Here is a 24,307-nt window from a genome sequence, read left to right as displayed (position 1 = left end):
TTCTTAAGATGATCTTCAAAACTTCGTCTCATAATGATTATGTCATCCAAGTAGACAAGGCAGGTTTCTCCCAACATACCTGCCATGCTCCATCAACCTTTCGAAAGTAGCTGGAGCGTTGCATAATCCGAAGGGCATTGTTTTGAACTGCCATAACCCTTTTCCGGTTGAAAAATCCGTCTTCTCCTTGTCTTTAGAGTCCAGATCGACTTGCCAGTAGCCACTTTTTAAATCCAGAGTAGAGAACCACGCCACAAAGTGAATCTATGACGTCATCGATTCTTGGCAATGGATAATTGTCTTTCTTAGTTACATCATTCAAACGCCGATAGTCCACACAAAATCTAGTTGATTCATCCTTCTTCTTCACCAGAATCACTGGAGAACACCATGGACTCGATGATGGTTCTACCACACCATTTTCTTTCATATCCCGAATCATGTCTTCCACTTCTTGTTCGCATGCAAACGGAATACGTCTTGGTCTTTGCCGTATCGGAACAGTGTCTCCTGTGTCGATCTTGTGTTTCACCAAACCAGTGTTTCCGATGTCCCCGTCGTTCTTCGAGAACATCCCGGCGTAGGGTAGCAAGAAATTTTTCGCTTTTATTAACTGTAGCTTGGTAAGATTGTCCTTTCAGCCATCCAGAAGTTTCTGTATGTTCACATGCTGGCTTGCAGCTACGGTCTTCCTCCCTTCTTCACACTTTCTTAACCAAGATATCTCCTCACAAGCTCCGATCACTGTTCCCTTCCTAATAAATTGCTTGTCCTCATGAGGTTTAAACATGGGAACCATCATTATTTGGGAGTTTCCCACAACAGTCCTGGCTGGGATCCATGTCGTATCCGATGTCTGTCTTTCTATTATAGCGCATTTACAAGGTCTTCCTCTTTGATACCTTGGCAGGACTACCGGGACTAGGGTCTGCGATCTCAGATTTAAAGCCGGTAGCTGTTGTGAGTGTTAAGTTTACATTTTCTCGCATATGTCGTCTTCCGATGCTCTCAAGTCTTCTTTGGCTAACGACTGTACGTGAGGCTACCGTATCCAAAGTGAAACGGCAAGATTTTCCATTTATCATTCCTACTATAACTAAAGTGTTTCCGTCACATGTCTGCTTAACGAAGATCCTTGGGGCTTTGCTTCTACCGGCCAGCGCCATCCCCACTGCCCTGGCCTTTTCTAGTTTTCCTGCTGCTCCAGCGGTGATGTTGAGACCGCCGCATCCTTCCTACCTTGCGTTTTGCTCTCACACCTGGGGCAAGTGCTCCTAATGTGTCCTCGCTCCCCACACCCATAGCATACTGGGTTATATGCTTGCCTTCGTCTGGAATCTGCTGGTACAATTTTGCGGAGTCTCAACGTCCGAGAATCGTGGCGAACCGCTTCCAGTTCCAACGCATGTGCCACCGCTTCCTTCAAGCTAGTATGATGACTCAATCGTACGGCTGCTCTTACTTCGGCGTCCCGTATTCCATCGATTAACACTTGGAGCAACATTTCTTCTATTGCAGCTGGTGACGACTGATATGCTTTACGCACTAGCTTCTTAGCTTCCACGGACCACTGCTGCAGAGTTTCGTTGGCCCTTTGACTGCGGTACTTTAGTTGCGCCCGATACACATGCTCAAGGTGTTTATCGCCATAACTTGCCTCCAACGCGTCAAGAAGGTCTGTGTAGGTCACTTCCTGCTTCTCAGCGCCGAGTGCTTCCAATACGGAGAGTGAATCGTCACGGAGGGCTAGTGTGAGGGCAGAGTGCGCTTCTTGGTCACTCCAACCGCAGGCTCTTCTGACCGTCTCCAATTGTAGCTTGAAGTTAGCCCAGGAAGACTTGCTGTCGTAGGGAGGTACTTTTAAATTTCTGGTCGATGTGGTTCCGCAGGTGACTCCTGTGTTGTTTGAAGGACACACGACCCTCCCACTGAGCTGACGAATGGTTACTTCCATCTGTCCCATCTTCCGTTGAAAGTTTTTTTCAACTTTGTCCATCTTCTTTTCCACACTGTCAATCCGGGCGATCTCTTTTTCCACACAACTGCACAACTGATAAAATATCTTTGGAGAGGCCTTCATGCAGGCCTCGCAGCTGCTCTTCCTGTCGGCGTGCTTGTTCCTCCTGTTGGCGCGCTTGCTCCTCTTTCAAGCCCTGTAGCTTTCTGTTCTTCCTGTCGGCGGCCCTTCTCTTCCTGCCGGCGCGCTTGTTCCTCCTGACGGCGCGCTAGTTCCTCTTGCAAGCCCCGCAGCTGCTCCTCCTGTCGGCGCGCTTGCTCTTGCATAATGGCGGCCATCTGCTGCATGAGCGCGCTGATGTGTACGGCAGGAGCCCGCGGTGCTGACACGGTCGCACTGAGTCCAGAGCCGGATGCTTCTTGTGACTCGTCCTCTACCGCTGCAGCTGCTCCCTCTCGCGTGGTCACTCCCTTCTCGTACCTGAGCACTAATGGCATCTTTCCAATCCCACTTCTGACACCAATTGACACGAGAGTGGGTCAGGGATTGGAAATAATACTCCGCTTATAGGAACGAGTCTTTATTTGCGTTCACTTTTTCTGAACTTGCGCTTCGCCGGTCTGCCGCTGTTCCTCTTGTGGGCGGCGGTACCTTCAACGCGTCGTCACACTGCACCGAAACTAAGTCTCTTCTATCTTCTTCTTCTTGGAACACTTCCACTTTTCACTACTTCTTCTATTCTTCTTCTTTACACTGTCGAGTCAGGACTAGAACTGCCGTAGGCCACGCTTAGTACGGCTTATATACCCCCGGATCTGTTCTATTTTCAAAATGATTCTCCCATTCTATCTTTAAATTTAAGAAAATTCTTTTAACTATTTTTATCCTGCTTACACATTTTCCATCCCTATTTTTCTGTTCGATTTGATCCTGAACTTACTAGAAATTTCCAGTAACTTTACAAAACCCAAAAAATTCCATACACTTAATTAATAATGAACTTTGCTGGATAAACTTGTCGAATGGTCATATTCAAACGCCGTTATTTATTGTAATATATGATATAGCAATTTATATTTAAATACATTTATTCACGACCACAATGCTCCTTTATACGTACCTACAATAAAATTGTAATCGTTTCGTACCTGTATTGCAACAAAACAAATGTATTAGAGAAAGTTGAGAAACAAATAGAACAAAGAAGTCTTGAGAAACAAATAGAACAAAGAAGTCTATCTCGGGGTATGAAGACTTTGAATATTAAAACTAATTTGTTGATTTGTTTGTTTCTCTCCCTGAGAATTTAGAAGAAATAATTACAAGTTTAAAATAAACTATTTTTGTCATAATTTATAACGCTCTGGTTGTATGGGATAACAACTGATTTACTGAATGTTGTACCTTTTACTTTTTATGCTAACTTTTGGCGAATGGTCTTCATCAGATCAGAGTAGCGGTCGCCTAGCGAATGCGCTACTCGACCACGGCACGACCACGTGGCCGAGCGAGCCACAAACAATATCGCCGCGACCAATCAAACGTCTCGGACCGTTCAAGCGACCGCTGCAGAACGCTCCCTCGCAGAACTCCCAGGTGACTCACCCGCAGCCGACGCCCAGGAGAAACAGATAAGCAGTATTACTACAACTTAATAATAGTATATTATGAAACAGGTGGGCTAAGTTGCTTATTGTACACGAGGCTGTGGGTTGCACTTATCGTATATCATCATCCGAGTGTCTAGTGAGTTACTCACGAGTTTCATACGCATTTTTTCAACACACTTGCGAGTAAAAAACAAACATGTTTCGCATAAATCGTTCAAACAAAATATAAAAGGAGGATGGCGAGAATGCATATATTTTGGGACCCACTGAAATATGTGGCGTAGGTACATTATGGAAACTTATTAATAATTGTAGAACGTAACAAAACTAAGAAGAAAGCAAATGGTTAGTAAGTCTAAAAAAGTGGGAGATAAAAGATAAAACTAAAAGTAAAATATAACCTAAAATTATTAATCCATATCTATCGTTCAATCCATTATTTGTATCTTATGTCTATGCCTAATTACTGTCTGCTTGAATATAATATAATATTTATGTGGGAGGTTGACCAGCAGCTAACAATTGACGATTCACAATTCATTCTTTTTTCAAGCAGGTATCGAATCTTTTAAATATACCTACCGATTTTAGTATCAAAAACGATAATAATCTTATTGAATCTGTAATTCACAATCATTGTGAATTGCTGATTTGAATAGGTATTGATAGTTTCATGGTGTCGGAACATCCATATAAAAATGACTGTCATGTCAAAAAAATGTAGATGTCAATAATCAATTGCGTAAAACGTTCCGTTAGTGCAAGATGACCTATTTTTTAATAAATTATAATTATTTATATCTTTTGACTCCCATATCTTAGCGCCTCAATAATTTTTGTATAAACATCTTATAAACTTATGTTTATAATTAATATAAACTTGTACTTGTACGATGCTTCCTTAATTTTTAAATTATGATGGTCCATTCTCGCCATCCGCCTTTACAGGAAATGGAACGCAAGGTTTTTTTTTTAAGCACGCGCCTTATGTAAGGTGACTGATTACATATAGCCATACAGCCTAATTCAAAAATAATTTAAGTGATAAAACTCATAAAACCTCTTTTTTGTTAAAAAAAAGGTGTATTACCTTAGGTACTAACTTTGTAGGGATAATTCTATAATGCACGTGTGTGTTATAGTTCGGTTTATGGCTCTAATAACGATTTAATAAGGCTCACTTTACGAGCAAGTGTGTAGAAAAATATTTTACTTTGATTTGAGGAGATACAATCATGTTTCTACTAAGATTGAATATTATTACTACAAGATGAGATTAAACATACTTAGGTCATATTGTATTGTTAGTAATGTCACTCAGCATAAAAGCGTCAATATTGGAAGTATTAAATACATATTACTTATTCTTTTTTATATTAATTATCAAGTATATGAAAGACTAATAAAGTTTACTTACATGATAACATGTAGGTATTCTGACAATAGTTTTTTTTAAAGATCATAATATATAATATAACATAAGTTTTATTTACATAGTATTTATTTTAATAAAATAAAACATTCATTTAGTATGCGACTTAAGTATCTATTGGTAGACCAGTGGGAGGCTCCTTTGCACAGGAAGCCGGCTAGATTATGGGTAACACAACGGCGCCTATTTCTGCCGTGAAACAGTAATGTGTTAACATTACTGTGTATCGGTCTGAAGGGCGCCGTAGCTAGTTAAATTACTGGCCAAATGAGACTTAACACCTTATGTCTCAAGGTGACGAGCGCAATTATGGTGCCGCTCAGAAGTTTTGGGCTTTTCAAGAATCCTGAGCGGCACTGCATTGTTATGGGTAGGGCGTATCAATTACCATCTGCTGAACTTCCTGCTCGTCTCGTCCCTTATTTTCATAAAAAAATAGACGTGCGATTGTAATTTGACACAAGACAGAGGAGGCAACGTAATAATATTGATTATAATAAAGAATAAAGAGATTCTTAGTGTAATGAGAAATGACTTAATGAAATTTTATGTACTTAAAAATTGTAAATTAAGTTTAATATTATAATAGATGGTTAATGCATTTAATTTATTACTAGTAAGTATCTGCGCCTTAACAATAACATTTACTTATAAAAGTGGTGAAACATGTCAAACTTCGAGTTATAGTCATGTACGTAACTGTTCATTGAATTATTTTCGGTAATAAATGGAAATTGCCACATCCTTAGATTAAAGATTGGTCTCCGCTACGCTCCAACTAGATTCCGTACTACCTAAGAACAATAGCTTTTTTTATTACGGCAACTATTCGATGCTTGCGTGCGACCCGGCCGGCATTTTAGTTTCAATTATTAGCACAGTTTAACAGAACATATGGCACCTCAACGTCAGACATCGTTCGAGACTGGCTCGAGTATGCCGACTTGGGCGTAGTATTAGTTTCCGCATTTTGTGACTACGCCTGCGGTATCTAGTTGGATCTTGTTATCGTAGTGGAGACCAATCCTTAATCTAAAGTCAAATCATTGTTGTAATTTGCAAAAACATGGCTTGTGTATAGAATAAGTATGTATATTTGGTATTAGATACTGTTAATACAAAATGTACATCGTAAATGCCACTTTTTATCGATTTCTGTTTATCTGGTCATAAAGCAGAGATAATTTCGGACTTATGACATTTCTGCCAATTATAAAATGCGCTACCGACATGTGCGTAAGGTCATTGACCGAATTTCTATCTGCTTCGCGACCACAGATGAATTTGAAATAAATGATAAACTATATCATGAAAATGAGGTAATGAGTGTACATAGTATGTGAACTACTTATAGAGCTTTAACTGTTATAGTTTTACAATATTGAAATATTATTTATTTTATATATAATAATAAATTTAAGTGTTTCTAATAAATTATGGCTCTAAACTTATTAAAACGTTTTACCTCCAACTAAGTATCAGTGTGTTATATTTTGTTAAACTGTTTGATAGATCTGTGTATTGTAAGATTTTTTGTTTGATTAGTAATATTAATGTTATTGTATCTGTTCTATGTTGGACTCAGGATTATATTATGTCTCCCACATTGCTGCTAAGAATATAAATCGGAAAAACTTACTGGAACAAAGTAGTACATACCTATTACCTATTATGTGTTAGGTACCTGTTATTTACAAAAGAGGAAGATAATTTGTTTCTTATTAATATTATTTGATTATTAATGCATTTGTTCAGAAAGTTGTATTCAATTTGTTTGCTTTGTAATCTTTGTAAATCTCAGATGTAAAAACATCATTCAAATCTAAATTACTTCTGTTAAATTATTCTGGGGGATTCCAAATTTTAATTTAATACTAGCTGACCCAGCAATACAACATATTAAAAAAATGTATTATTTAAATTTTGATGCAACCTATTCTCAGACCTACCAAATATATCGTACTACAATTATTGTATTCGATTGCCATCTTGCAACCCTATATCGGTTTGGTGGATGGAACAGAATAATATAAAAATCGTGTTACAAAAATAGTTGTACCTACATCGTAGTAGGGTGAAAATTTAAATTTGTAGGTGTTTTTCAATGCTGAATCATATAATATTTTATAATATAAATAAAAAAATTGGCAACAAATTTAAAAAAAAATTGGGGTGGAGTACCCTTAACATTTAGGGTGATGTAAAATAGATAGTAGCCGATTCTCAGACCTACTGAATATGCATATAAAATTTAGTAAAAATCAGTAAAGCCGTTTCGGAGGAGTAAGGTAACTAACATTGTGACATGAGAATTCTATATATAAGATTATATCAATATGAACTTATTTTACCAGCACTCTACCTATGTTAATTCATAATGGCCTGTTAAAAAGGAGCTGGGATTCAAGGACAAAATACAGGAATATGAATAATAGAGCCAACAGGGACTCGAGACACTAACATAGATTCAGTTTCATCTTATTGATCAGGTCATAAATATTCCAAGAAATGTACTTACTTTTAAAATATGAAATTCTTGTGATAATGTTTTGTCGAATATCTATCGAAAAAACCTTGTCTTTTTAAAAAGAAAATTATATTTTTTTGTGTTAATAAAACTTCTTAATTATTTTTGAATACTGCTAGTAATTATAATAATGGGTACCTATAGAAAATTATGTTAAGCTATACTCAATCAATAAATCCATCAACTGAAAGCAGTCATTGTTTTATCATAATATAATTGAGTTCAACTTCTTATTTATTGCATTCCAAGAATGTTTCTATAATTTGTTTTAAGCTTTCCCTTGAGATTATGAAATACACGGACTCGTAAAAAAATAAGGACTCCGTTATATAACAGTGTAGCACCAAAACAAGCTGATTAACGTGTAAATACATAGCCCCACGCACATACTTACATACTACAGGCCGATAGGCGGCCATTATGAGAATTGTCATCGTCTGTGACAGATCAGTTTGCGTCTCAGTTAAATATTTTCAAAATGCCGTCGTGCGTTGTGATAACGTGTAAAAACGATACTATATAAGTATTTGTGGCCATATATGATTATTTATGGAGAAAAGAATGTGTAACTAGTATCCCCCGTAACCGCACACACTAGCATAACGGTGCTTCACTTGCTAATATCACGGCGCGGAGTCCTTTTTTTACTCGTCCGTGATGAAATAAAATAATCTGCTTGCATTTTATTTTTGTATATTGTTTACTAGAAGGCATTCCAAGTACGTAACATATTAATTCATTATGTATACATATTTTTACATTTTAACTTATTGAAAGCAGTATTTCATAAACTGGAAGACTGATGTTTTGTGTATTGAAGGTTCATTTAAGTATTAATGTAAAGAAACATGTGACCGTCAAATTAAATTGATGTTAAATTATATTTTTGCATTCAATTCATTGCAGTTTAATTGGGCTTCAAAGTTATAATAATATATATATAATACATCAGTAGGTAATAATTGTTGTACTAACAAAATATATATTGTTGATTACAATAATTGTTATTAAATAAAATGTAACCAATTTTTATATGTAAAATGTGAATAAAAAAACCTTCAAAATTGAACTAATTAGTTTTATTTAGTTTCTACTAACACTATCACAAAAGCTAGTTCAGACAATTGGACATTATTTCAGCAAAACATTCCAAACCACAACCATGTAATTGAGTTATGAACACAAACTGGTCACATGATCCATATTAACAGACTGACAAAAAATGGCAGCCCTATTGTCACTCTATAAATGACATCATGACTTAGTAGCCCAACCAACATGTATGGAATACACTAATATTTATTAAACTTGACACAAATTCCATAAATTGTGAAGTTTGTGGCTTAGAACGTTTTTTAAGGAACTATATCCAATTGTTCGATCAATTTCTTGCACTAATCATCCGTAAGACATGATTTCCTATAAGTACAAATATTTTTATTTGATCTTGAATTTGCCAATAAAATTTAAAGAGGACACTCATGATACCTACAACTTGGCGGCCATTTCTGATTACGCTCATATTTTTTAACATGACCTCAAGTTTTTGGTAACTTATACATGCCTCCTTGAAAGACTAGCTGATGTGTTCTGACTTTAGTATCTAAGAACTGTCTCAGCTCCTGAACACTACACTCTGTGCCAGGAGCTAATGCAGCAAACATCTTCAACATCTGATGTATCCGATCTAACGGCAGACAATCCAAGTTAGTCAACATTCCCACAATATATGACCAAAACACTTGCAGCTCACCCTCTCTTTGGTCATGTGCTGATGCCATCACACTCTCTGATTCGTCATCTTCACAAATCATTTCTTGCACCTGATTAGTAGATACATTTGATTTGGCATCGGAACCCTCCACTAACACATACAAATCTGTACCTTTCTCAGATATAATGCCTTGCGATTGCCAATACGTGATCTTTCTTCTGAGGACCGTTATTGGTACCTTCATAACTTGATGCAGCTCATCAAGGGACCATTCTGGTTTTGATTGAAAATGCATTATCACCGTAGCGTTAAAAGGTGAAACAGTAAGTTCTAACTTTTTCTCCCCTATTTCAATCTCTATATTAACATTTCCTAGATGTGGTTTCCAATTTAGAGTTCTATTTCCTTTTAATGCCTCGTAAGACTTTGTATATGCGTCAAAATGTTGTTTAATCTCCTCTGGCAGTTCCAAACTTTCATCTTTAAATGGTGGCCAGAATTGAGCAGACATTATCATGGCATTTGCAGTAAATTTATTATTTAATTCCTGGAATGTTTGATCTTGATGAATCAAAGCATTTATTCTTTTAGAATCAGAAATATCCTTCAACATAACCTCACAGTTGTGCAGTTGAGATTCACCAAATCGTAACTTTAATAATTCAAGATGTCTAATTTCTTTTTCTGTATTTATAACACCTTGTGCTAGTAATCTATCAGCCAGAAGAGTCCTGTACTCATTTACAAACAGCTCTTTACTTCCATAAACATTGACAAGCATTGAAATTATATCACTAGTCTTTCTGTTAAAGGCATTTACTTTAGGATCGGCATCAACAGGATCTGGTACCCACTCGTCCCATGCCTCTTCCTTCTCACCATCATCATCAACTTCAGCAGAAAATTTGGCTAATTCTTCAGCTAGTTCACTCCCAGACCCTTCTTCTGTTAAACTACTGACAACACTTCGGACTGTGTCTTCCCTGTTCCTTAAATAACTACGTACTGGTTTAGTAACAGTGTCCAGAATCACTCCTGATGGATCTAAGTGTCTAATAGATCTTATTGTTGCGACATATGCTGTAAGGATGTCTGGAGTGTTTACACCTGGATGCAATAATCTTGTTTCTAAAGCTGACTGTAATACTCTACATAGAGTTGGTCTCAAATCTGTTTTATCTATACACTGCTTTAAATCATCAATAGCAGGCTGAGAATCTGGATATTCAATAATAATATTGAACAGTTGATCAATCCTTAATTTTGTGTAGGTATGATACAAGAAATAATGAAGTTTTTGTTTGAATTTATATATAGCATTTTGGATATTTTTATTATCAGGGGGTGGTTTTGATGACCCACCACAGTATATCCTTGTTAACCAAGTCATGACTGTAGTCTCAAGCCAATTTTCTAAGTGTGCTATGTGTGACACATCAAAAGTACCAGTACAAACCCGCTGTATATGTGATTCAACTCTTACTTGAATGAAATTAGTTAAAACTTGTCCAGTTAACCTTTCTAGTAGTTGCATTTCCATTAATTTTCTATTTGTTTCATAAAAAACCTTAACAACATAAGAACAGATACACTCGGAATAATCATTCCAACAACCAGAACACATAACATCTTCACTCATATCTGGAGATTCATACTCATTATCAAATACATTAAAAGATAATTTATAGAAATGGAATATTATTATATTGAAATCCACAGGCAATTGAGAAAGTAGAGTTGCGCGAATTATTAATATGAAACCAGAAATAACATCTCGTTCTCCAAATATAGTTTTGTTATCACTGCAGCTGTTGTTTAATATTATCAGTCTCCTTAACATCCCAGAGAACTTATTAACAGCATCATATAAATCATTGACAGCAGATTTAAAAAGCTGAAAACCCTTTATTTCTTCTTCAACTTTACTAAACTTTGCCCAAAACTGTGGTGCCACCTGCTGTCTTACATATTTTTCGATATGTGTGACAATTAAATCACGGATTTTATTTTGAATTCCTAATCCTGTAATAATTTGTTGGACTTCTATATATTCCAAATCAGTGCAGTCACTCACGATGGTATCATTTAAGATTGGAAATGCGTAGTTTATTTTATTCCAATACACTTTGTGTTCATCACTTATAAGCGACATGATACGAATAACAATATACTATAGGAAATGTACAAATTACAAAATCTATTCCAGGTGTTAAGATTTTAGGCAGAATTTACAAATACTCTTATCTTATAAATTAATTAACAAAAAGAACATTTTATTCAAAAATCAAACCTCCGTCTCTAACGAGAGCCACAAAGAGAATATAATCACTACGTTTGAGAGCCATCAACTATGCAAATATATATAAACCACAGACTATATAGGAGACACCATAGCAAAGAGAATTAAACCACTACGTTCATTTCATACTGGCATAGATAGTATACTCCGCATGGTATTCTTTACCCAGGTTGGCCTAGAAAGACTATGTCACGACTTACGATTTAATCTATACGTCATACTGCCGGTTGCCATTTCATAGCTATTGTCTTGTCGCTCTCATAAAAAGCAAGTCTATAGTGTTGTTTCACTTGAAAATAGTTTGAGAAAAGTAATCGCAACTGATTATTCTTAAGCAAATCATGAGACCCACCTGTCACGGGAAAACAATAACAGGCGAACTTAACTTTCTTACTATTTTCAAGAAGTAAAAATAAAGATAATATTCTAAGGAGGTGGAGTATTATTAATAGACCATAGGAGATATGCTTCAGAATTACATCTATTCCAAAGATAATATTATAATCACTATTTTCTATCTAATCTATTTTATTCACAATTCGATCCTATTTTTTTTTTGTAAATAGTGGCTTTTGTGGCAAGATCACCAAGAGATTGAGCCTATGTAAGGTTGAGGTAGGCTACCAAGTAATGAGTAAATGTAGGGGTGTTGAAGAGCATTTCAATTTTAAGGCCGAACCGCAATTGAGCGGCGCGTCGCTTTACATTACTCGATGGTCCTTATCGCATACCAATGTCATAATGGTCACAAGGGTAAAAAGGGATAAATCTGCGATCATGCTTGAATGAGGGTGAGGGATATAATTTGAAACCAAAGAGTTGATCATCACCTTATCATTTCAATGGATAAGGACGTATCATATGTGGATAAAGACGGACGATAGCGGAAAAGGGATGGGTGCGCCCTATAAATAAGGCACAGCCCGCATCAACTCCATCAGCCTGATCATTCCGGAGGCATACATATCCAGGGATACAAAAATTCGTTCCTGGAGCTAAGCATGTCCCCGAGATAGCCATGGCAGCTGAATGAAATTTATTCAAAAGATGAAAGAGACGTTTGATGTTTCTTGGGTTTCTCGAGTTCCATCGAAGATTGGATACCGGGGCCATTGTTATTTAAGAAAGATAGGATTTGAGTGAGTTGATGGGCAACGATGGACGGTAAACTTTAATTATTTGTAGAGATGAGACGTAAAATGATAAGCAATAGAACCTCCAAGAGGTTACTATCGTGAACTGGTGAGAAGACAGAAGGTACATCCGCAAAAATAGCTTGATCAGCAGCTCTGTCATAAGATACCTAGAGGGGCTCTAGAACGGAGAATAATTTACTGATTTTCTGTAAGACACTGTGGGGATGGAAATGTTGGATAGACCAAATTGAAAAAGAAGAGAATTTTGGGATGACAAAACCTTTTTGGATAATTTCTGCATATGGTCTAAGCTCTGATAGATTTAAGACAGCGATTGGATGCTTCTTCAAATGATATATTTCTTAATCCATTATAATTTTTATGTTTTTTCTTGTCTGCCATGCTCAGAGCATCCCTTGTTAGTGGCAAAGTATTGCCCGGAACAATTTGTAGTAGAATCCGTTTCTAAATCATACAAGATTTTCCTGTATGAGGCTGAGCACACCGATAGCACCTAGGTTTTGATCTGCATTTGGTCTTGATATAACCAATTCTGGCATTTTATTAATGAGTATCTCGTAAGTCGTATTCGTATCAATCGGCAGGCCCGTCTCACTCTTTATGTAGGTAGTAGCAGTGACGCACGCGCCAGTTCGTCACCTAGCTAACCAATGCCACTGATGCAGAACTTTTAAAAACAAAGAAACTTAAAAAATATTGTGGAGTCTTAAACTGTATAACCTAAGGTACTACTACAATTTGAGATAAAATTAAACAAAAATATTGTCGCGTACAATGATATTATAGTATTAAAAGAGGTAGATATGTCACCAGCGCGCCGAAAATCAATCGCCTAATAACGAAAGTAAAAAAATCATAGAATTACATACACAGTTAAGAAATCATGAATTATAACATTTTATTTGATTTCATTATTTATCTAACAAAATAAATATGTTGTCATAACAACGCCGATCGCCGCCAAGGCGATCATAGATTAACGTACAGAAATGACAAAATATTGATGCTGTCTGTTGCGGGATGATCGAGGTAGAATATTTTAGGAAATGATGTAAAAAAAGTCATTGTTGCAGTGAATGTAATAATTTTTAATAAACAAGTGCGTATATAGGTAGCTGAACTATCAAACTACTAAAACAAGTTTTAGGGTAGGTATCGGATGTAGACAGTGAGTGCCATTTGTTTACGTAGGAGTTTTTTCGTATATCTCTTGCTAACTGCAGAACAATCAATGGATCATTTTTTTCTCCTCCCATTACCTTATTGTAATAAACCCTCAACAAAAAGACATTCTTAAAACTTATTGGGAGCCGTTGTTAGAAAAATTGTAAAAATGTGACCCTTACTGTAGATACCTTTCGGTTTTGTTTTGGTGTCTGTATGTTTTTTTTTAATATTTTATATATAAATAATTAATATCATCAATGTGGCTATATATTATAATCAATATTAAATTATTTTTTTATAATCTATGACACATTATCTACCAAATTTCAATGCAGCTTTACTGCTTTATAGCTTTTACTACATGAACTCATGAATGAATCGTAATTTAGGCATAAATCACGGTGTACGGTATAAAATCATATCTGGTGAATTAACTGTATTTTCTCTATACAAATACGAAGCAATAGCAAATTAGAGTAATCTCTTTTTCGCTTGCGATAATTGCATTTATTATCCTTCTTTGACGTGTAATTGTAATGTAACTAGTGTACTATTGCAATGTTAAATTATTCATGTGTGCGTTAGTGTATCATTTTCAAACACCGAATGTTATCTGCGTAACCTATCTATACTTTTAAATATCATTGGTTGCGTAGCAACTCGTTCCTATAAGCGGAGTTTTATTTCCAATCCCTGACCCACTCTCGTGTCAATATGTTATAATCGCTTTAAGCTTGAAATAAAGAAAATGTTCGATTTTAAGAATGGACTATATATTATTTGGTAGGCGCAATAAAACAAACGTGAAAAAAGGACAATGCATATGCCACCTACCTTTACTGCTCCTCGCCACACAGCATCCACTGGTGCACTGCACTACAGGAACCCACATGGTTCGAAGCTTGAGGGGCGGCCCAGAACGTCTCGGACGGCACCTTCTCGTACGGCGGTCGAAGCGGAAGAGAGCTTGCGTAGGATTATGAGTTGCGCCCACACACGCGTACGTCACGCGATTGTCGTGACAAGCGCCACCGTTTGCTACCGGTTTCAACTTAGGGTTGAAGTACAGTAGCGATAGATGGCACCTTAGCAAGTTCGATCTCCACAGTTGAAATTAACTGGCACTTTACCAAACAATATACAATGCAAAGACCGAACAATTGTACTTAATAGAAATAATTTTCAATACATTGGTTACATAAAACAATTATTAGAATGTTTTAACTTATGTACGTATTTCTTACAACCGACACATATAATTATATGATTTATCATAAAGTGGACGAGGATGTGTTTTGGGAGCTTTCTAAATTTAATATTGATTTCTATTGGAAAAAAGATTCTGTCTCGGTAAATTAGGAATACTATTACTTACGTCTAACCAACTGCACACCAAGGTTTTTGTCTTCACTTTGCTAGGCATCCTTTCTTCCAGGTACCTATAGCAGCCGTGAATAATACAAAATAATAATGGCATGTATGGCGGCTGTACTACAGTTCAGTGCAGCCCTGTTTCACTGCGACCAATATGTGATCTATTGTAACAGCTCACTGCTAAGATTGGTTATTTTCATGAATCATAATTGTAATTATTTCTTTTGCAGTGAGCTGACGTAACTCAAGTGGCTGAAAAATTGGACTTCCCAAAGAAATTCTCCTTTTACCCATTAAAGGACCACATTCAGAGAGAATGTGTAACTAACGGGGTTGAGCGGTGTTTGTTTAATGTGCAGTGCCCAGTGAAAACTCGCATTCTAACCAGTAAGAAATCATAACATTTTCCTACTTAACCCTAGGGTGGCATTAGGCACTAGTGCCTCATGTGCAGCCATTTTGTTGAAGGCTTTAATTAGGGTTTTGGAATGAGTTAAGCCCGAGTTTATTTCACTGTTGTGAACATAATGTATGAAGGGTTGACTCAACAAGATTGGGACATCACAGAAGGCCTTGACTCACTATCTGTGTGGTTGTAAATACACTTGCCGACGTAGCCTTTATTCGGAATATTATGGCGTATACCTCTGGCTTGAAAACGGAGGCGAGGTACCCCAAGGTGACAGATTTGCCAAATTTGGGGCACTCTCCGTAGATTCCACAGCCAATGCCAGACCTTGACTTGGATTTATGGGTATACCATTTAAGGCTCCCGTTTTTTTCAAATAATTCGGTTGTTTAGCCAGTCCTATCTTGAGGGGAATTCAGTAGTAAAGCTGCTGATGAAGTCGAATTTCATTAACATGACGTCACTCACCATGTCTAGTACAGGACTTCTCAGTAAACATTGTTCAAATAGCCACAGCGGATTAGAGGCAGTTCTTTCGCGTATTCTATAAAGTTAAGGGGCGGCAGGTTGAAGAGCGCACAAAAGAGCTGCTAGCGGTGTCGCCGTCATGGCTCCTTTTGTTATAGCGCTTGCAATTGTTTGAAGGTTATCTAGCTTTGCAATTACGATCTTTTGGGCAATTATAGCTGTACCAGACCATAGTGCCATAAGATATTAGTGGTCTTTCAATGGCTGTGTATAGCCCATAGGGTCATTTAGCTATACACTACTCATCCAGATGGTGAGGATGAAATCCTAGTTTGTGGTGTGTTGTTGAAAGGTGGAATTTAGCAGCAGGAATCAGGTGAAACAGCTCAGGACCATCACCATGATAAATGCATTAGCACACAATGAAGGGACATCTCTACACTCTCTGGTCATAGACTAGATGCATGTAGTTAACTACTTACATTTAGTTACCTGCATCCATATAGTACCAAAAATTAAGATTTTGTGAGCTGATTATATTATCATCTAGTTATTTCTTGGGGAAAAGGTACTCGGGTTGGGGTAAAAGTTTCACTTCAAAAAAGGATTAATTTTAAACCAGTCTTTATCTTTATTGAAATATAAGTTAGACCCCTGTTATCTAAAATCAATAATATTTTATTAATCTGTACCTTTAGCAGACTAATGGCCGTTCCCAATATTCAGTCTATCTCCGGTTGTCGCCTACAAGAGATAAAAATTGTAGCTATTGTTGACTTTTCTGTCTCAATAAAATTCTGTAGATGGTATATTGGGAATGGCCGTTAGAGAACTTATCAATAACTTAATACATGCCCCACACTCAAGACTTTGTGAAGGAAAGTTTTGCAAAAATAATGTAGAAAAATTAACACAATTATAATATGAGAGTTAGATAAATAAACAAGTTTATACCGTCACAAAAAATTTATTTCCTGAATTAAATTCTAAACTAGTGTATAGGTTCTGGTTGCTGTGTCAATAGTAAGCCAAATCTCTTCTTTATAGTAATTCTTTGTCTGGAGTATTTGTCTTCTGGTGAAAAGCGAGCTAAAAATAAAAATAAAGAATAAATGCTTGGTGCTTCTGCAAACAGGCATCATCATCCATTATTATTAATAATTAAAGTAAATTATATAATCACATTACTAATGAAGATAAATAGTCTGTTGAATTTAGACCAGTGATTCCCAATCCTTTTTAAGCCATGCCCCACCTTAACATTTCTAAAATTTTTAAGCCTGCATAATTTTTAACCTTTAAAAATTGTTATGTTCCCTTAGGAAATATAAATGATAAGTTTTAGGTAGAAATCACTATAAAATTGTTATTAAAACATCAAAGTAAAATTTCAAAACATATAATGAAAAACTGTAATTCAAAATGATTTTAATATTGATTTTGCTATATTCATTAAGTGTGATCTTTGAGCTTGATGCTTGCTGCACAGAGATTTTATATTGTGTTCTAATTTACTTAGCTTTATATCAAGTGGGTCTATTTTTTGTATCAGTAAATCATTTACACTAAATCCACATTTAGCTTAATTTCGATATGGTAGAAAAATAACTTTCACATTCTTGGATTTTACTCTTTCTTTTAATTTTGTCACCAATATCTAGCATTGCATTTAAATAACCCAAAGCAAAGAGGTTTATTATTTTTTAAATTGCTACCTTGTGGGGTGTGGGCCCCACGCTGGGAAACACTGGTTTAGACCATCTGATAACAAGTCTCGGAAGAAAATAAAAATAATAGTTTCTAATAAAATTATCTTTGATATACCTGGATGGGCAGATAATGTTGGTTTTCCATGTGGATCAATTGTCTGTAAGTTAACCATATAAAAGTTTAAAACAGAAATGTCATTATAATGTATATTATTAACAAATTCATTGCTAGGCCCATTTGTGTTGTTTACTCCAGACCCACAGTGTGTTCAATAATAATTATTGCAATTATTCCATGTTTATACTTCTAAATCAGACCAAAACCATTAATATGAGTCAAATTTATTAAAATTACATTTTTTATTATTATTTTGTCTGTGAAAAATTCAAACAAGTATCAAATAAAATTGGAGATAATCGCAGAAAATAAGTGGGTATTATTATTTTTCAAACCAATTTTAACGTGTTAATTGATTTTTATAGAAATAATTTTGTACTTTGAACATGCCACTCCAAAAACATAGCTTTTTCACTATTTAATTAAATTAAATTATTGATTTTAAAACAGATTCTTTCTTTAGAAATGATACGTACGGCTAATGTGTATTCACGATCACCTTTTTCGTTCAAATAATATCTCAAATACATGGTTAATTTGCTTAAGTTCCTCTTTTTGCTGTTTTCACTTTTCGCACTTCGTAACAGATATTTAATTTACTATAACAAGAATTTAAGTATATTCTTACTGAGGAAATGGCAATTCAATTTAATTTATATTTTCATAACATAACCTCCCTCAGTATTATAATACAATATTTGAATATTTGTACAATTTTTGGCAGCACGATGCTAGTGTACAAAGATTATATTTACTCTAACGAGGTACAAAGGTACTCTGTGTCAGCATCATATTAGTCTGTGTCTGTGCCTCTGTGGAGTGTGGACCAGAAATAATACACTTATCTAACTGTGTGGACTGTGGCAAAGAGAATTTAAACATAACTGTGGAGCAAAGAATATAATAATATATAGGGAAAAGAGATCCCTCTCGAAGCATTTATGAGCTGTCTATTTGAAAACTAGCGCGATCTGGAGATTGGCCCCGAAAATAACTTTACATAGTATGGAAACAGCTTATATGAAATAAATGAAAATACAAGTCATATTGGTCCATAGAAGTATAGTAAAATTAATAATTAAATTCAAATCCCTAAATTATAAAAAATACATTTTCAAAGAAACGAATTAAATTTTAAAAAATAAAACAGTCTGTTTAGGCTACGTACTTTGACCCCGAGGAACGACAACGTAGCTCACGGCGGTGAGTTGGCTGTAACTTCTCTTTTCGTAAACAAGCTCTTAACAATAACATAATTATAAGCGAAGAAATAAAAATTGATTGAAACGTTTCACTTGAACTTTAAGAAGGTTAAATTAATAAATACAACTTTAACTTTTTAAATTGTAAAGCACTCCAGACATTACGAAAGATCGCGTTAAACTGAATAACAAATTACAAATACTTAAATAAAATGGCGAAAATAAATAAAGGTGTAAATAGGGCATACCCCACAATTCTAGTCTATTGAAATTACTGGGCAAATGAGACCTAACATCTTATATCTCAAGGTGATGAGCGCAGTTGTAGTGCCACTTAGAATTTTTGGGGTTTTTCAAGAATCCTGAGCGGTACTGCATTGTAATGGGCAGGGCGTATCCATTACCATCATCTGCGCGTCTTGCTTATCTCGTCCCTTATTTTCATCAAATAAATAAATGAATAAAGCAAGTTGGTACGATTTTTAATAGGTGGCTTTCAAATTACAAACAAGTAATTAATTGTTATTGTTTATTTCTTCCTTATTCACGATAATTATCTCTAAACTACTTCATAATTTATAAAAATAAAAATTCTGAAGCTGCTTAGTTTTAATTACTTAGGTAGGTGTAGTATTCTTACAATAATAATTACAGAACAATTTCAAAATAGACCTAAACAACTTATTATTTATCTATTACAACTCCCTTTATAGAAAGCTAATTATCAATTGAAGATCTCCTTCCCTACGCCGACTTTGAATAGCGCCGCAGTCAAAGAGACATCGCCAGCACGTGTACCTCTTTGACGGGCGCGGGCTGCGCAATTCAAAGGCAGCCAGGCAAAGCGGCAACGTCTTATGATATTGAAATATACAAGTTCATTGAATATTTGACCCAGTCCCCCAAATCTTACAGGACGTTTAAATTTGTTCAAAATGAAAAGCCTACTTTTTGACAAAACCACTGCACGGATTTCGTTAATTTTTGGTATATCGTCAGCTAATATACTAACAAGTATGTACCTACATTTATTTCATATAAGCTGCTTCCATACTGTATAAGCTCGAATTTATAAAATTCATTTTTACTGTTGTGACGCAATTAAATAACTAACTCTACTTTTTAAGGTAGATATTGCAATTTTTTACCATGTTAAAATTGGGCGTAGAGTTAGTTATTTAATTTCGTCATAACATAGAACATAAAGGTTAGATTTAGTAGTAATATGCAAAATGGAAATATGCGAAATGGAACACGAGAGCTACATACATGCGCAAACGCTAGAAGTAGCCGCCATTTTATGACCACTGGGCAGCCGGCAATGACACAAATAACGATGAAAGGTTTTAAAGCGAGTGACCGCTGACAAAGCTTTCATTTTTGAGCGAACTAATAGATGGCACTACAGTCTTCTGAAAACGTCACTTTAAGGCCTGTCCCACCCAATGAGTATAATAATATATGTCCCACCCCTGCTGTGGAGTATAAGTTGTAGGTTTTGAAGGTTATGGACTACGGAAGTGTATAGTCTGAAGAACTAGATCTGTAGCCCTTTTTATTAAACTGTCTTAAATCATACCTGAGGACGAAATTAAGCAGTAGAATTTTTATTTAAATAAAAAAACGATAAATGCTATAAAAACTTATTGTAATTTACGACTTTGAGTTATAGCGGGGAAGCGCTAGACGCCTTGCTCCGTTAGTATACAAAACCACAAGTTGAAAACTTGACTTAACGGTCTTTACCAGGTCATAAAATTAAAAAAAAACATGTTTACAGTGTACTTGACACTGTACTACCATTACCAAAATAGATACCTATATATTTCATGAATAATTAAATAAGTACAAACTACAAATTAATAGTTATAGAAATATTGAAAAATAATTTTAAATATTCTTCTTTTGTTGTATTTAGATTTGATCTGATGGTCTTGTTACCAATGCTCTTAACAAATAAAACTTACATAAAACCAAACAACGGGTACAAATAAATCAGTGCATATAAACGAAATTAGATACCTATTGCTTTATTTCAATTTGGCAATACAGATCGCAAATACATTAAATCAACATTTTATTATTTATTTAAATTTTCTTCTGGTCTTAAATTGACAATATGTTTACCACCAAGAAAATGTTCTTCGAAAATTTCAAAGCAGGACTCACCTCCACTACAGATTCTTCTGCAAATGGGTTTTCAAATAAATCGGGCGTGAGTAAAAGTCCTTATACGAAAACATCTGGGTATTTATTTTGCTGGGGACTGGTCATTTAATAGTGATGTAATCTGATAAATTTAGTGTTTAAGATTAAAAGCCCTAGCAGCTACAGCCTACATGAAACCGTAGCGTTCAATTAGCATCCGACTGGCTCTTGACTCACGAGTCACGTTAATGATGTTCAATCGATACTAACAGGCTAGGAAATATATATTTAATGCCAGTCCAACAGGGCCTGTCCTTGCACAGTTTATTAATTTCTGAGATAAAACTAAGACTTCAGTGGGTTAGAATGGTGCACATAATTTCCCACCACATATTACACTTGTTTCATTCTTTAAGGTACCTGAAATTCCCCATAACTATGTAAAAGTTACATGAAATTTTGAAGTTTATTTATTTGTATTAATTGGTTACATAGTTTTTAAAATTGGTAGTTGCATAGTGCAATTCACCAATAAATCTAATTCTAATATATTTTTGTTTTATTAAATTTTATATGCAACTAGCCATGCCCCGCTTCACTCGCGTAGATACTGATCTTGTGGTAGTGGAAAGTCTACTGACTGCAGCGTTCGGAACCGTACGATAATTATCGTACACATACGATAATTTTGTGCCTACGTACGATGTACGATAGCATATTATTATCGTACGCAGATTGTACGATAATTTCTATCATGATGCAAAATTTGAGAATTTATATTATTTCACTCATGCGTTGATAGTCTAAATCGCAGTAGCATGATTTTATTTTGTCCAATAAAATCTTGGGAATATACCGGGAAATACAAGGTCTCTATTCCTATTGGTCCTTACGATCCGCTCTACTAAGTTTCACCACTGCCGATACTGTAACTTTATCCAGCGCCTGCTGTACACGCTTTCTTATTGGTTAGTATAGCATCTACCAATGCGAACAAGAGAATATAAGTTCGATATTTCGATTATGTTCACACTTCATATGTATCGTATATTTTGTGTAGAAAAGTTGGCAGTTATTTCGTTATATTATTATGATTACATGTCTGTATTCGCTCTGACAAACGGAATTATTCAAATTAAGTGAAGAAAGAAGTAATTTTCTAGAGCAGCAATGATTATTTATCTATAATAGACATTATCCTAAAAAATACGATAATTTCGATCCATGTACGATTATTTTACGCCCCTGGTACGATAGTCAGTCCACTTCAAGTTGCTAACGCTGCTACTGAGATAAAAGTTTTGTTTTACTTAGTTTTTATTTTATTGCATTATTTTATTTACATTGACATTTTTAAATTCCTTATATGTTATGAATGGAATGTCCGATTTTAATAATTTAAAAAGTATTTTATAGCTATTTTGTATCTATTGAATTTTTATTAAATTTGGATTATATTATTAAATTTTTAGTAGGGTTCCCTATTTTTATTGAAAATGTAATATAGCCTATGTCACTCAGGGAAGATGCAGCTTTCTAATAGTGAATTTATTTTTGAAATTGGCCCAGTAGTTTTTGTGTGAAAACATTGTAAACATACATACATATCTTCATAAAAAATATATAAAAAACAAAATGATGAAGCATCCATACAGTTGACAAAATCAGTGGAACATATTGTTGAATTTGTTGGTGACCCTCCAATCTGTTAGCCAAAACTCGTACCATACATGTCTCACAATATTATGGGCCTGTTAATATCTGAAGAGCATGCAGAATATATTTTAAGAAAAATAACAATGCATTTTGTTAAAGAAGTGTCATCAGTTTATGAGTCTAAATAATAATTTATGCTTAAGATTGGTTTGGTTGACAGCACTAATGAACCTGGAGCCTTTTTGTAAATGAAATAATTATTATATAGGTACCAAAAAAATAATGCACTGTCTACTAATGTGTGCTATATATAATTAATTTTAACAATAAAATAGAACTGACCTGTCACTTTGCATACTCTTTATGGATAAGGAGGACAAACAAGAGTATGGGTCGTCTGGTGTTAAGTGATCACCGTCGCCCACATTCTCTTGCAACACCAGAGGAATCACAGGAGCGTTGCCGGCCTTTAAGGAAGGTGTACGCGCTTTTTTTGAAGGTACCCATGACGTATCGTCCCGGAAACACCGCGCAAGGAAGTTCATTCCACAGCTTTGTAATACGTGGAAGAAAGCTCCTTGAAAACCGCACTGTGGAGGACCGCCACACATCCAGATGGTGGAGATGATATCCTAAGGGGTGCGTCAGACCAGAGATGACAACAACACTCCACATATGACCGGACTCCCATGAACCATTATTTAATAAATAAGCTACAATATTTCCCTGAATATTCTAAATTATGAGGGGGCAAATTGGAAATACTCCAAAGCATCAGTGAGCAGGTAGTTTATATAATTATATTAAAATAACAAATTGTTTTTCTTATATATAAAATTCTCTTGTCACAATGTTAGTTACTTTACTCCTCCGAAACGGCTTTACTGATTTTTACCAAATTTTATATGCATATTCAGTAGGTCTGAGAATCGGCTACTATCTATTATTCATCCCCCTAAATGTTAAGGGTGGTACCCCTAAATTATTTGAATTTTTTTGGACGTATTTTTTTGTTTTTTTTTTTTTTTTTTTATAATACAGCTTTAAAAAATACACACAACCCTAAATTTTCAACCCTCGACGATCAACCCCAATTTTTGTATCGCGATTTTTATATTACTCTGTTCCATCCACAAATCCGCTTACACAGGGTTACAATGGATCAATAGGTACTTACAATAATTGTAGTACGATAAATTTGGTAGGTTACTTTATATAGCAATATACAAAGTTTGCGGGGTCAGCTAGTTTGTATATAATAATATGTACTCACTGAGTTTTTGGGTTTTTCAAGAATCCCGAGCAGCACTTCATTGTAATGGGCAGGGCGTATCAATTACCAGCAGCTAAAAGTCCTGCT

General features: G+C 35.3%; 3 protein-coding genes across 3 annotated transcripts in view; 1 reads left to right on the top strand and 2 right to left on the bottom strand.

The window, feature by feature from the left end:
- Positions 1 to 8,595, top strand: part of LOC126970234 (probable Rho GTPase-activating protein CG5521) — a 57,372-nt gene extending 48,777 nt beyond the window's left edge. Inside the window, exon 18 of the mRNA XM_050816031.1 lies at positions 3,405 to 8,595. Coding sequence (XP_050671988.1) covers positions 3,405 to 3,592 — 188 coding nt within the window. The 3' untranslated portion in view covers positions 3,593 to 8,595. The remainder of the gene's footprint in view (positions 1 to 3,404) is intronic.
- Positions 8,584 to 11,541, bottom strand: LOC126970238 (anaphase-promoting complex subunit 2). The gene has a single exon (XM_050816045.1). It carries the CDS (start codon positions 11,390 to 11,392, stop codon positions 9,065 to 9,067), a length of 2,328 nt encoding a protein of 775 aa, XP_050672002.1. The 5' UTR covers positions 11,393 to 11,541; the 3' UTR covers positions 8,584 to 9,064.
- A 5,520-nt stretch (positions 11,542 to 17,061) lies between these two features.
- Positions 17,062 to 18,664, bottom strand: LOC126970273 (H/ACA ribonucleoprotein complex subunit 3). Its single transcript, XM_050816102.1, has 3 exons — positions 18,418 to 18,664; positions 17,939 to 17,981; positions 17,062 to 17,203 (listed from the first exon to the last, which is right to left on the bottom strand). The coding sequence occupies exons 1-3, from the start codon at positions 18,469 to 18,471 to the stop codon at positions 17,106 to 17,108; spliced, it is 195 nt and encodes a 64-aa protein (XP_050672059.1). The 5' UTR covers positions 18,472 to 18,664; the 3' UTR covers positions 17,062 to 17,105.
- Between the last annotated feature and the right edge of the window lie 5,643 nt (positions 18,665 to 24,307).

The sequence above is a fragment of the Leptidea sinapis genome, chromosome 20 (assembly GCF_905404315.1).
Source record: "Leptidea sinapis chromosome 20, ilLepSina1.1, whole genome shotgun sequence".
Classification (NCBI taxonomy): domain Eukaryota; kingdom Metazoa; phylum Arthropoda; class Insecta; order Lepidoptera; family Pieridae; genus Leptidea; species Leptidea sinapis.
Note: the sequence above shows the minus strand (reverse complement) of the source record. Positions and strands in the feature narration are given on the sequence as shown.

Coding starts and splice junctions, on each gene's coding strand:
- LOC126970238 (XM_050816045.1), bottom strand. CDS start 11,392: ATGTCGCTTATAAGTGATGAACACAAAGTGTATTGGAATAAAATAAAC.
- LOC126970273 (XM_050816102.1), bottom strand. CDS start 18,471: ATGTATTTGAGATATTATTTGAACGAAAAAGGTGATCGTGAATACACA. Junction 17,982..18,417: donor ATCGTGAATACACATTAGCC/GTACGTATCATT, acceptor GTTAACTTACAG/ACAATTGATCCACATGGAAA. Junction 17,204..17,938: donor AACATTATCTGCCCATCCAG/GTATATCAAAGA, acceptor TTTTATTTTTAG/CTCGCTTTTCACCAGAAGAC.